At 40.2% G+C, this 15,404-nt stretch overlaps 1 protein-coding gene across 2 annotated transcripts in view; it reads right to left on the bottom strand.

Moving 5' to 3' along the window:
- GCC88 (GRIP and coiled-coil domain containing 88 kDa) overlaps positions 1-15,404 on the bottom strand; it is a 140,113-nt gene that overhangs the window by 106,744 nt on the left and 17,965 nt on the right. For both annotated transcript variants that reach the window (XM_070088797.1, XM_070088793.1), the window contains exon 3: positions 15,002-15,195. In XM_070088797.1, coding sequence (XP_069944898.1) covers positions 15,002-15,195 — 194 coding nt within the window. The remainder of the gene's footprint in view (positions 1-15,001; positions 15,196-15,404) is intronic.

The following is a 15,404-nucleotide window of genomic DNA, read 5'->3' as shown; positions in this document are numbered from 1 at the left end:
AAATTAATGATTTCAGGCTTCCTCTCGACTTTTTTTAACTAATAACTTCAGTTATTACTCGTAGGATTGTTCACTGACGTTGTCACTACCACTGATTACTGCTAGCAGTTGCTGCACACCTTAAAAACACTAAGGTTCTCGGAGCCTTGTGCACCCACGTCTGCACCCACCATGCGTGTGTGTGTGTGTGTGTGTGTGTGTGTACTCACCTAGTTGTACTCACCTAGTTGTACTCACCTAGTTGAGGTTGCGGGGGTCGAGTCCGAGCTCCTGGCCCCGCCTCTTCACTGATCGCTACTAGGTCACTCTCCCTGAGCCGTGAGCTTTATCATACCTCTGCTTAAAGCTATGTATGGATCCTGCCTCCACTACATCGCTTCCCAAACTATTCCACTTACTGACTACTCTGTGGCTGAAGAAATACTTCTTAACATCCCTGTGATTCATCTGTGTCTTCAGCTTCCAACTGTGTCCCCTTGTTACTGTGTCCAATCTCTGGAACATCCTGTCTTTGTCCACCTTGTCAATTCCTCTCAGTATTTTGTATGTCGTTATCATGTCCCCCCTATCTCTCCTGTCCTCCAGTGTCGTCAGGTTGATTTCCCTTAACCTCTCCTCGTAGGACATACCTCTTAGCTCTGGGACTAGTCTTGTTGCAAACCTTTGCACTTTCTCTAGTTTCTTCACGTGCTTGGCTAGGTGTGGGTTCCAAACTGGTGCCGCATACTCCAATATGGGCCTAACATACACGGTGTACAGGGTCCTGAATGATTCCTTATTAAGATGTCGGAATGCTGTTCTGAGGTTTCCTAGGCGCCCATATGCTGCAGCAGTTATTTGGTTGATGTGCGCTTCAGGAGATGTGCCTGGTGTTATACTCACCCCAAGATGTGTGTGTGTGTGTGTGTGTGTCTGTGTGTACTCACCTAATCACATAATCACTATTTTTGCAGAGGTGCTCAGAATACAACAGTTTAGAAATATATACGCATAAAGATACACAACATATCCCTCCAAACTGCCAATATCCTAAACCCCATCTTTAAATTGCAGGCATTGTACTTCCCATTTCCAGGACTCAAGTCCAGCTATATAAAAAAAAAAACGGTTTCCCTGAATCCCTTCACTAAATGTTACCCTGCTCACACTCCAACAGCTCATCAGGTCCCAAATACCATTCGTCTCCATTCACTCCTATCTAACATGCTCACGCATACTTGCTGGAAGTCCAAGCCCCTCGCCCACAAAACCTCCTTTACCCCCTCCCTCCAACCTTTTCGAGGACGACCCTTATCCCGCCTTCCTTCCCCTACAGATTTATACGCTCTCCATGTCATTCTACTTTCATCCATTCTCTCTAAATGACCAAGCCACCTCAACAACCCCTCTTCAGCCTTCTGACTAATACTTTTATTAACTCCACACCTTCTAATTTCCACACTCCGAATTTTCTGCATAATATTTACACCACACATTGCCCTTAGACAGGACATCTCCACTGCCTCCAACCGTCTCCTCGCTGCTGCATTTACCACCCAAGCTTCACATCCATATAAGAGTGTTGGTACTACTATACTTTCATACATTCCCTTCCTTGCCTCCATAGATAACGTTTTTTGTCTCCACATATACCTCAACACACCAATCACCTTTTTTCCCTCATCAACTCTATGATTAACCTCATCCTTCATAAATCCATCCGCCGACACATCAACTCCCAAGTATCTGAAAACATTCACTTCTTCCATACTCCTCCTCCCCAATTTGACATCCAATTTTTCTTTATCTGAATCATTTGATACCCTCATCACCTTACTCTTTTCTATGTTCACTTTCAATTTTCTACCTTTACACACACTCCCAAACTCATCCACTAACCTTTGCAATTTTTCTTTAGAATCTCCCATAAGCACAGTATCATCAGCAAAAAGCAACTGTGTCAATTCCCATTTTGTATTTGATTCCCCATAATTTAATCCCACCCCTCTCCCAAACACCCTAGCAGTTACTTCTTTTACAACCCCATCTATAAATATATTAAACACCCATGGTGACATTACACATCCCTGTCTAAGACCTACTTTTACTGGGAAGTAGTCTCCCTCTCTTCTACACACCCTAACCTGAGCCTCACTGTCCTCATAAAAACTCTTTACAGTATTTAGTAACTTACCACCAATTCCATATACCTGCAACATCTGCCACATTGCTCCCCTATCCACTCTATCGTATGCCTTTTCTAAATCCATAAATGCAATAAAAACTTCCCTACCTTTATATAAATACTATTCACATATATGCTTCAATGTAAGCACTTGATCTACACATCCCCTACCCACTCTGAAACCTCCTTGCTCATCCACAATCCTACATTCTGTCTTACCTCTAATTCTTTCAATTATAACCATACCGCACACTTTTCCTGGTATACTCAGTAAATTTACTCCTCTATAATTTTTACAATCTCTTTTGTCCCCCTTCCCTTTATATAAAGGGACTATACATGCTCTCTGCCAATCCCTAGGTACCTTCCCCTCTTTCATACATTTATTAAACAAAAATACCAACCACTCCAACATTATATCCCCCCTGCTTTTAACATTTCTGTCATGATGCCATCAGTTCCAGCTGCTTTACCCCCTTTCATTCTATGTAATGCCTCACGCACCTCCCCCACACTCACATCCTGTTCTTCTTCACTCCTAAAAGATGGTATACCTCCCTATCCAGTGCATGAAATTACCACTTCCCTTTCTTCATCGACATTTAACCCTTTCTGGGTTTCTGACATACTAGTACGGCTTACGCTCCAGGGTTTTTGACGTACTAGTATGCCTAAATTCTAGCGCCCTCAAATCTAATGAGAGAAAGCTGGTAGGCCTACATACGAAAGAATGGGTCTATGTGGTCAGTGTGCGCAGTATAAAAAAAATCCTGCAGCACACAGTGCATAATGAGAAAAAAAAGACTTTGACAGTGTTTTTGGTTTCAAACAGCGACTTTGCACTGTATTTTCATATGGTATTTAAGTTTTCCTGGTCTCATTTTATAGAATGGAAAACATATTACAGAAATTGAGATGATTTTGATTGGTTTTACAACGAAAAGTACCTTGAAACTGAGCTCAAAGTAGCAGAAATCTTCAATTTTTGCCGAAGTTCAAAAGTAAACAAATCAAGCTACGCGTCCAATACGCGTCAACTGGCGAGTCTAATATTCTTTCACAATTGTGCTGATATTATTTATACCATTTCTACACTAATGCAGTAGTCTGCATAACAGTAAATCTTCTATTTTTTGTGAGAATAAAAATTCAAAGTGGAAAGCAAAAGAATGTAAGAGGGGCATGGAGACATGACTAATGGACAGAGGAAATGTTATTTTAGTGCCAGGAATGTCTTTCTTGTTTATTCTGGAGCCTATTTGGAAATTGGCATCTTTTGAAATTTGTGTGAAATTGGCAAAATTGCTAAATTCTGACCACTTTATTGGATAGTTGAAATTGGTAAATGGGTGGTTTCTTGTACTCATTCAATAGAAAAAAATGGAGTTCTAGCAAAATAGTTATGATTTTTGTCGATTAGTACACTGGAATTGGCCAAAAATAGGGCTCAAAGTGGGCAAAATCGCCAATGCGTAAACATCGTCGAGACCGCTAACTTTGCGAGAGCATAATTCAGTAAATTTTCCATCAAATTTCATACTTTTGGTGTCATTATGATTGGGAAAAGATTCTCTCTCTTTTCCTAAGAAAAAATTTTTTTTTTTTTTTTTTTTAAATTTGATGACCCTGAGAACAAGTCTGGGAGAGGGCCTGTCGACCCTGAAAGGGTTAAAAGTTCCTCAAAGTATTCTCGCCATCTACCCAAAACCTCCAATCTACTAACTCCCCTACTCTGTTTTTAACTGACAAATCCATTCATTCTCTAGGCTTTCTTAACTTGTTTAACTCACTCCAAAAAATTTTTCTTATTTTCATTAAAATTTCTTGACAGTGCCTCTCCCACTCTATCATCTGCTCTTCTTTTGCACTCTCTCACCACTCTCTTCACCTTTCTTTTATTCTCCATATATTCTACTCTTCTTATAGCACTTCTGCTTTGTAAAAGCCTCTCATAAGCTAACCTTTTCTCTTTTATCACATCCTTTACTTCATCATTCCACCAATCACTCCTCTTTCCTCCTGCACCCACCCTCCTATAACCATAAACTTCTGCCCGACAATCTAATACTGCATTTTTAAAACTATTCCAACTCTCTTCAACTCCCCCACTACCCATACTTGCACCAGCCCACCTTTCTGCCAATAGTTGCTTATATCTCACCCAAACTTCCTCCTCCCTTAGTTTACACACTTTCACCTCCCTCTTGCTTGTTGTTGCCATTTTCCTCTTTTCCCATCTACGTCTTACTCTAACTGTAGCTACAACTAAATAATGATCCGATATGTCAGTTGCCCCTCTATAAACGTGTACATCCTGGAGCCTACCCATCAACCTTTTATCCACCAATACATAATCTAACAAATTACTTTCATTACGTGCTATATCATACCTTGTATATTTATTTATCCTCTTCTTCATAAAATATGTATTACTTATTACCAAACTTCTTTCTACACATAGCTCAATTAAAGGCTCCCCATTTTCATTTATCCCTGGCACCCCAAATTTACCTAATACTCCCTCCACAACATTTTTGCCCACTTTAGCATTGAAATCCCCAACCACCATTACTCTCATACTTGGTTCAAAACTCCGCACACATTCACTCAACATTTCCCAAAATCTCTCTCTCTCCTCTACACTTCTCTCTTCTCCAGGTGCATACACGCTTATTATAACCCACTTTTCACATCCAATCTTTATTTTACTCCTTGAATTAATACGTTTATAGTCCCTCTTTTCCTGCCATAACTTATCCTTCAACATTATTGCTACTCCTTCTTTAGCTCTAACTCTATTTGAAACCCATGACCTAATCCCATTTATTCTTCTCCACTGAAACTCTCCCACCCCCTTCAGCTTTGTTTCACTTGAAGCCAGGACATCCAGTTTCTTCTCATTCATAACATCCACACTCATCTCTTTCTTATCATCTGCACAACATCCACGCACATTCAGACTTCCCACCTTGACAATTTTCTTCTTCTTATTCTTTTAGTGATTAGTACAGGAAAAGGGGTTACTAGCCCATTGTTCCCGGCATTTTAGTTGACTTTTACAACACGCATGGCTTACAGAGGAAAGATTCTTATTCCACTTCCCCATAGATATAAAAGGAAAAGTAATAAGACCAAGAACTATTAGGATAAAATCAAAGAAAACTCAGATGAGCGAGTATAAATAAACATGTACATTCTTCTTCTTCTTTCAACGTACCAGCCGTATCCCACCGAGGCGGGGTGGCCCAAAAGAAAAAACTAAAGTTTCTCCTTTTAAATTTAGTAATATATACAGGAGAAGGGGTTACTAGCCCCTTGCTCCCGGCATTTTAGTCGCCTCTTACGACACGCATGGCTTACAGAGGAAGAATTCTGTTCCACTTCCCCATGGAGATAAGAGGAAATAAACAAGAACAAGAATTAGAAAGAAAATAGAAGAAAACCCAGAGGGGTGTGTGTATATATATGCTTGTACATGTATGTGTAGTGTGACCTAAGTGTAAGTAGAAGTAGCAAGACTTACCTGTAATCTTGCATATTTATGAGACAGACAAAAGACACCAGCAATCCTACCATCATGTAAAACAATTACAGGCTTTTGTTTTACATTCACTTGGCAGGACAGTAGTACCCCCCTGGGTTGTTGCTGTCTACCAAAAGGAAAAATGAAAGTTTCTCCTTTTACATTTAGTAATATAAACAGGAGAAGGGGTTACTAGCCCCTTGCTCCCGGCATTTTAGTTGCCTCTTACAACATGCATGGCTTATGGGGGAAGAATTCTGTTCCACTTCCCCATGGAGCTAAGAGGAAATAAACAAGAACAAGAACTAGAAAGAAAATAGAAGAAAACCCAGAGGGGTATGTATATATACGCTTGTACATGTATGTGCAGTGTGACCTAAGTGTAAGTAGAAGTAGCAAGATGTACCTGAAATCTTGCATGTTTATGAGACAGAAAAAAGAAACCAGCAATCCTGAAATCATGTAAAACAATTACAGGCTTTTGTTTCACACTCACTTGGCAGGATGGTAGTACCCCCCTGGGTGGTTCCTGTCTATCAACCTACTACAAATATATATGTATTTTTTTCTTTCTTTCAACGCACCAGCCATATCCCACTGAGGTGGGGTGGCCCAAAAAGAAAAACAAAAGTTTCTCTTTTTTAAATTTAGTAATTTATACCGGAGAAGGGGTTACTAGCCCCTTGCTCCCGGCATTTTAGTCGCCTCGTACGACACGCATGGCTTACGGAGGAAGGATTCTGTTCCACTTCACCATGGAGATAAGAGGAAATAGACAAGAACATGAACTAGAAAGAAAATAGAAGAAAACCCAGAGGGGCATGTATATATATGCTTGTACACATGAATGTGTAGTGTGACCTAAGTGTAAGTAGAAATAGCAAGACATACCTGAAATCTTGCATGTTTATGAGACAGAAAAAAGGACACCAGCAATCCTTACAAGATGGTAGGATTGCTGGTGTCCTTTTTTCTGTCTCATAAACATGCAAGATTTCAGTACGTCTTGCTACTTCTACTTACACTTAGGTCACACTACACATGCATGTACAAGCATATATATATATATACACATCCCTCTGGGTTTTCTTCTATTTTCTTTCTAGTTCTTGTTCTTGTTTATTTCCTCTTATCTCCATGGGGAAGTGGAACAGAATTCTTCCTCCGTAAGCCATGCGTGTTGTAAGAGGGGACTAAAATGCAGGGAGCAAGGGGCTAGTAACCCCTTCTCCCGTATAAATTACTAAATTTAAAATGAGAAACTTTCGTTTTTCTTTTAGGGCCACCCTGCCTTGGTGGGATACGGCCGGTGTGTTGAATGAAAGAAAATATATATATATATATATATATATATACAGTAGGGCCCCACTTATACGGCGGGTTAGGTTCCAGGCTGTCGCCGGAAAGCAGACATCGCCGGAAGGCAGAACTCCATTTTTTTCCATTTATAAATGCATGTAAATGCCAGACAACAAGTTTACACTAAATTATATTAAGTTAGTAATAGAGCAAGACATTAAAAACACACAAAGTAAAATAGAGTCCCAGTAAATTCATTACTTATCTTAAAGTATTTGTAATCTTAATTTAGGGAGAGAGGTGAGTAATACTTATTTGTAGGAAGTCAGGTGCAGGTATCCCAGGTGTAGGTAGCACTGGCTCCCCATCTCATACTTAATATATGATATTTAAAACATCCCAGAGGGGTAAAATGCACATACAGTACACTCATTATTTACCTTAAAATATGTGTAGTCTTAATATAGGAAGAGAGGCGAGTAGTATTTATTTGTATAAAGTCAGTGTAGGTAGCCGGTAGGTGTAGCCTGGGCTACACCTACCGGCTACCTACACTGTGGCCCAGAGCCATATTATTAACATCGACATGCCTTGTTCACTGAATTTAATCATTTCTAACAACTACCTTTAGATGCCATCATAAACGAAGGCAGAAGTAATGAATAATTCATGCCGAAAATTGTAAACAAAAGCGGAGTGGGGGAGTGGCTGGGCCAAACGCAGATTCATACACGTTTTCTCTGATGGCTGAACAGAGAAAACGTAATGTTGTCCCTCCACCCGGCTCCACAAGTATTAGTATCAGAGCATATAAAATATGCAATAAATGCCAGACAACAAGTTTACACTAACTTATATTAAGTTAGCAATAGAAATAGGCATTAAAAACACAATAAAAGGTAAGATACACACAGAGTACACTTATTACTTACCTTAAAATATTAATATTAATGTGTGAGAGGTGAGTGGCAGGGTGTTCATTGAATAAAATCAAAATGGCACGCCATCATCCTCTAACTTGGCACTTAAAGCAAGAGGCTTACGACTTCTCTTTTTATTACAGCTAACCTTAGACGCCATCGTCAATGAGAGCCAACTAGTTAACGAAAGAGTAAACGAGAGAGAGAACGAGATACAGAGTTGAGACAATGTAAGAACACAAACTGAACAGGTAGTGGACGATCACTTGGTCAGGCGAAATGCGTATTAATATGTTTCTACTTTTAGTTCATTCACGTCCGTTTTTAAGAGTTTGTAAAACATTTACCACAATATTTTTTTATTTTAATAACAATTACCTCACAATACAAATACTCTTACATTATGTACAAGTTAGTACAGAATAAACAAGCAGCAACACACCATATTTAAAGTGAATGAAGATAATAATAAATAATAATAATAATATTATTATTATTATTATTATTACAGTGGACCCCCGGTATTCGATGGCATCAGTATTCGATAAATCCGGTATTCGATGCATTATATCGCAAAAAAAATTCCTCGGTATTCGATTGAAACCCCGGTATTCGATACGATTCGTACGAGACGTTTCCACGTGTGGCCTGAACTGCCCCGTGTGTGCCAGTGTTTACAAGCCAGCCAGTGTGCGCGCATCTAAGGATACATTCGGTACATGCCATATTATCCATATTATCACTGTGTTTGGTGCTTGTTTCTGCAAAATAAGTCACCATGGGCCCCAAGAAAGCTTCTAGTGCCAACCATTCAAGAAAAAAGTCGCTAATGACTTATGAAATGAAGAAAGAGATAATTGCAAAGTACGAAAGTGGAGTGCGTGTGTCGGAGCTGGTTAGCTTGTATAATAAACCCCAATCAACCATCTCTACTATAGTGACCAGGAAAAGGGCAATCAAGGAAGCTGTTCTTGCAAAAGGTGCAACTGTGATTACGAAACAGCGACCGCAAGTGTTAGAAAATGCTGAGAGATTGTTATTGGTGTGGATAAATGAAAAACAGATAGCAGGAGATAGCATCTCTAAAGCGATCATTTGTGAAAAGGCTAGGCAGTTGCATGATGATTTGGTAAAGAAATTGCCTGCAATTAGTGGTGATGTGAATGAATTTAAGGCCAGCAAAGGTTGGTTTGAAAGATTTAAGAATCGTAGTAGCATACATAGTGTGATTAGGCATGGTGAGGCTGCCAGTTCGGACCAAAAAGCAGCTGAAAAATATGTAAGGGAATTCAAGGATTACACAAACAATGAAGAATTTAAACCTGAACAAGTGTTTAATTGCGACGAAACAGGCCTGTTTTGGAAGAAAATGCCAAGCAGGACCTACATTACTCAGGAGGAAAAGGCACTCCCAGGACATAAGCCTATGAAAGACAGGCTTACTCTTCTCATGTGTGTCAATGCTAGTGGTGATTGCAAAGTGAAGCCTTTATTGGTGTATCACTCTGAAACTCCCAGAGTGTTCAGGAAAAACAATGTCCTCAAGGCTAATTTGTGTGTGCTGTGGAGGGCAAACAGTGAGGCATGGGTCACTAGGGACTTTTTCTATGACTGGTTACACCAAGCATTTGCCCCCACTGTGAAAAATTACCTAACTGAAAAGAAATTAGACCTTAAGTGCCTCCTGGTATTAGACAATGCCCCTGGTCATCCTACAGACTTGGCAAAGCGACTTTCTGGGGACATGAGCTTCATTAAGGTCAAGTTTTTGCCTCCTAATACCACTCCTCTCCTGCAGCCCATGGGCCAGCAGGTCATTTCCAACTTCAAGAAACTGTACACAAAAGCTAAGTTTCAAAAGTGCTTTATAGTGACCACAGAAACTCAACTGACTCTAAAAGACTTTTGGAAGGATCACTTTAATATCCTCAATTGTATAAATCTTATAGGTATGGCTTGGGAGGGAGTGACTAAGAGGACCTTGAACTCTGCTTGGAAAAAACTGTGGCCAGAATGTGTAGACAAAAGGGATTTTGAAGGATTTGAGGCTAACCCTGAGAATCCTATGCCAGTTGAGGAATCCTATGTGGCATTGGGGAAGTCCTTGGGGTTGGAGGTTAGTGGAGAAGATGTGGAAGATTGGTGGAGGAGGACAGTGAAGAACTAACCACTGATGAGCTGATAGATCATCTTCAACAGCAAGAGGCCACACTTGAGGAAACTGCTTCGGAGGAGGGGATAGAGAAATTGAAGAAGTTGCCTACTTCAAAGATTAAGGAAATGTGCACAATGTGGCTTAAAGTGCAAACCTTTTTTGATGACAATCACCCTAACACAGCTATTGCAAGCCGTGCTGGTGACTATTACACTAACAATGTTGTGAAACACTTTAGGAATGTCATAAAGGAACGGGAGGTACAGGCCACTATGGACAGATATGTTGTGCGACAGAAATCCAGTGACTCTGAAGCTGGTCCTAGTGGCATTAAAAGAAGAAGGGAAGTAACCCCGGAAAAGGACTTGCTACCTCAAGTCCTAATGGAAGGGGATTCCCCTTCTAAACACTAACACCTCTCCCCTCCTCCCATCCCATCAATCATCACCAGATCTTCATTAAAGGTAAGTGTCAATTATTTTATTGTTATTGTAATTATTCTATTGCATTAAACTTAATATTTCATGTAGTAAAATTTTTTTTTTCATACTTTTGGGTGTCTTGCACGGATTAATTTGATTTCCATTATTTCTTATGAGGAAAATTGATTCGGTTTTCGATATTATCGGTATTCGATGAGCTCTCAGGAACGGATTAATATCGAATACTGGGGGTCCACTGTATTAATATTAATAATAATAATAATAATAATATTATTATTATTATTATTAATAATAATAATAATAATTATTATTTACTATAAAAAGCACTAAACCCACAAGGGTCATGAATTGCTATACCTAGAGTAAAGGCATACGAAAAGAATATTTTTCTACAGTTACCCCCCAGTGTTTGACTAGAGAAAATGTAATTCTTCCGACACTACCTACACAGCTGTTTTGTAAACAAATCTCACATTTACATCAATTTTTATTCTGAGTGTATGTATCATGTTTATATGCTATGTAATGGGTTTCATATATAATTTTGAGGAAAATATCATAGATGGATTAATGAAAATGCCTATATTGATGTAAAATAAGACATTTAGTGTGCCCAAGAGTGATTATTATTACGTAGTATTGGCGTCATGAGTAGAGAAAGACTTAGCGATTTTAATGTGTACCTGCACACCAGCACAGTGTGTAAGTATATTTAAGTACAGGTACACATAAGTATAATTATCAGAGTACATATAAAATATGCAGTAACTTTAAAACATTTGAAATTTTGGAAAGTTTCCTGACATAATAGATGTGGTCACAGAAAATGTAAACAAACCGGGTGGGGGGGCGCCGTATTTAAAAGACCGTTTGCCATATAGCAAATTTTGGTCATAATTTGACATCTCCATATTAGCGGAACGCCGTACGGCGAAACGCCATAAAGCGGGGCCTTTATGTATGTATATACACCTACCATCCGACTTACGACAGAGTTCGGTTCCAAGAAACCGGTCGTAAGTCGAAATGGTCGTAAGTCAAACTTTACTACTGAATATCAACAAAACATTTTTGTAATGACTTTATTTTATTGTTTTATTTTGGTATTTCATGTTTTACTTTACTTTTTATGTTGTTAGTACTGTATTTTATACTGTAAGGTTTAGGATAAACACTGTGTACAACACAAATAGTTGTTTATTTCCCAGAAATTTGGCATAAAAAACACGGTCGTAAGTCGAGTGGTCGTAAGTCGAGTGGTCGTAAGTCGAGTGGTCGTAAGTCGAGTGGTCGTAAGTCGAGCAGGTCGTAAGTCGGATGGTAGGTGTGTGTGTGTGTGTGTGATATATTATATATATATATATATATATATATATATATATATATATATATATATATATATATATATATATATATATATATATATATATATATATATATATACACAGTGGACCCCCGCATACCGTACGCATCGCATACCGTACAATCTGCATACCGGTCGCTTTTTCCGCAAAAATTTTGCCTCGCGTACCGCCCAAAAACCCGCTCACTGCTCTTCGTCCGAGACGCGTCCAATGTGCGGCCTGAGCCACGCTCACATTTTCCGCCGGTGGCATTGTTTACCAGCCAGCCTCCGCGGTAACATCCAAGCATACAATCGGAACATTTCGTATTATTACAGTGTTTTTGGTGATTTTTTCTGGAAAATAAGTGACCATGGGCCCCAAGAAAGCTTCTAGTGCCAACCCTACAGCAATAAGGGTGAGAATTACTATAGAGATGAAGAAAAAGATCATTGATAAGTATGAAAGTGGAGTGCGTGTCTCCGAGCTGGCCAGGTTGTATAATAAACCCCAATCAACCATCGCTACTATTGGTGGTACAGCTGCTGATGCTGCTGTACCACCATCAGCTGCTGCTGCACTGTCAGCTGCTGCTGCTGTTGTACCACCGTCAGCTGCTGCTGCTGTTGTACCACCGTCAGCTGCTGCTGCTGCTGTTGTACCACCGTCAGCTGCTGCTGCTGCTGTAGTACCATCTGCTGCTGCTGTAGCATCGTCTGCTGCTGCTGTAGCATCGTCTGCTGCTGCTGTAGTACCGTCTGCTGCTGCTGTAGCATCGTCTGCTGCTGCTGTAGCATCGTCTGCTGCTGCTGTAGCATCGTCTGCTGCTGCTGTAGCATCGTCTGCTGCTGCTGTAGCATCGTCTGCTGCTGCTGTAGCATCGTCTGCTGCTGCTGTAGCATCGTCTGCTGCTGCTGTAGCATTGTCTGCTGCTGCTGTAGCATCGTCTGCTGCTGCTGTAGCATCGTCTGCTGCTGCTGTAGCATCGTCTGCTGCTGCTGTAGCATCGTCTGCTGCTGCTGTAGCATCGTCTGCTGCTGCTGTAGCATCGTCTGTTGCTGCTGTAGCATCGTCTGCTGCTGCTGTAGCATCGTCTGTTGCTGCTGTAGCATCGTCTGTTGCTGTTGTACCACCATCAGCTGCTGCTGTAGCATCATCTGTTGCTGTTGTACCACCGTCAGCTGCTGCTGCTGCTGTAGCACCGTTGTTGGTGTGGCTTATTGAGAATACCAAGAAACAATTAACCCCAGAGGATTTGCCACCCAGGGTAACCCAAAAAAGTCAGTGTCATCGAAGACTGTCTAACTTATTTCCATTGGGGTCCTTAATCTTGTCTCCCAGGATGCAACCCACACCAGTCGACTAACACCCAGGTGAACAGGGAAAAATGCCTGGAACTAGTGGTCATATTGGTGAATTTAAAGCCAGCAAAGGTTGGTTTGAGAGATTTAAGAATCGTAGTGGCATACACAGTGTGATAAGGCATGTTCTGGAAGAAAATGCCAAACAGGACCTACAGTACTCAGGAGGAAAAGGCACTCCCAGGACACAGTGTCTCATCAGTCATTGCTGCATCTTCAGTAAAGGTAAGTGTCATTTATTCTTCATTTAGTAGAGTAGTACATGCACAATATATATTGTGCATGTACTACTCTACTATTGTGCATGTATCCTTCTCTTTGTGTGTAGGAAAATGTATATTTCATGTGGTAAAAATTTTTTTTTCATAATTTTGGGTGTCTTGCACGGATTAATTTGATTTCCATTATTTCTTATGGGGAAAATTCATTCGCATACCGAATATTTCGCATAACAACCAGCCCTCTTGCACGGATTAAGGTCGCTATGCGGGGGCCCACCCTGCCTTGGTGGGAATCGGCCGGTGTGATAATAAAAAAAAATAAAAATAAATATATATATATTTTACAGTGGACCCACGCCTTATGATATTAATCCACTCCTGAGAGCTCATCGTGAGCCGAAATTATCGTAAGGCGAATTACTTTTCCTCATAAGAAATAATGGAAATTAAATTAATCCATGCAAGACACCCAAAAGTCTGCAAAAAAAGTTTTTTACCACATGAAATATTAATTTTAATACACACAAACTTAAGAAGACATGCACAATTAATACTCTACTAAGAATAGAATACATGACACTTACCTTTATTTAAGATCTGGTGACGTTTGATGGGATGGGAGGGGAGAGTGTGGAAGTTGTTATTGTTTAGAAAGGGAATCCCCTTCCATTAGGACTTGAGGTATCAAGTCCTTTTCCAGGGTTACTTCCCGTCTTTTAATGCCACTAGGGCCACCTTGAGAGTCACTGGACCTCTGTCGCACAACAAATCTGTCCATAGAGGTCTGTACCTCCCGTTCCTTTAAGATTTGCCTAAAATGGGCCACAACATTGTCATTGTAATAGTCACCAGCACGGCTTGCAATAGCTGTGTTAGGGTGCTTTTCATCCATAAAGGTTTGCAGTTCAACCCACTTTGCACACATTTCCTTAATCTTTGAAGTAGGCACAATGGATTCCACAACTGGCATAGGCTTCTCAGGGTTAGCCCCAAACCCTTCAAAATCTTTCTTAATTTCCATACTAATTCTCACCCTTTTACCACAGGGTTGGCACTAGAGGCTTTCTTGGGACCCATGGTGACTTATTTTGCAGTTACAAGCACAAAAAGCACTGGGATAAGGTGAAATGTACAGAATGTATGCGTGGATGCGACCGCACTGGCTGGTTTGTAAACACTGGTGCTGAGGCCACATGTGGGACGCATCCTGAGCGAATCATGTGAGGCAAGCTTTTTAGCGTGAGGCAAGGCAAAATTTTTGCATTAAAATGTATCGTATGGCAGATTTAACATAACGCAATGCCATCGTAAGGCGAGGGTCCACTGTATATATATATATATTTCTTTCTTTCAACACACCAGCCATATCCCACCGAGGCGGGGTGGCCCAAAAGGAAAAACTTTCATCATTCACTCCATCACTGTCTTGCCAGAGGCATGCTTACACTACAGTTATAAAACTGCAACATTAACCCCTCCCCTTCAGAGTGTAGACCCTGTGCTTCCAATCTTCAGGACTCAAGTCCGACCTGCCGGACTTGAGTTCTAATTAACACAGCAGACAATGCAAACCTTTATGTCTTCCTTAGGCTGATTCTGTAGCTGTTCCTCGCTTTCCTGTGACTTTGTCTCCTTTCCCGAACTTTCTGGTCTCTGTGCATTTGCAGCATTAGTCGATTTTGAGACCCGAGTATCCACCAAGGCAGAAAAGCTCACTTCCAGGGCTTCCTTTTCCTTTAATAGTCCTTTGTATGCTGTCACAACATCTGTCAAACCAAGTCAATTAATATAAATTAATAAATTCTTCAATGTTTTTATAAAACTTTAAAATTCATATAAAATTGAAAGGGTTTTTTGGAAGGGAAATTAATACAAAATTAACTTATCTATTATAGCTAAATAAATAAGTATGGTTCTGAACTATCAGAACAACTGTGTGATTTTAAGATTTTTTGTCTTATAGATTAATAATATC

Source organism: Cherax quadricarinatus, chromosome 2 (assembly GCF_038502225.1).
Source record: "Cherax quadricarinatus isolate ZL_2023a chromosome 2, ASM3850222v1, whole genome shotgun sequence".
Lineage (NCBI taxonomy): Eukaryota > Metazoa > Arthropoda > Malacostraca > Decapoda > Parastacidae > Cherax > Cherax quadricarinatus.
The sequence above is the reverse complement of the archived record's forward strand: the minus strand, read 5'-3'. Positions and strand labels throughout refer to the sequence as shown.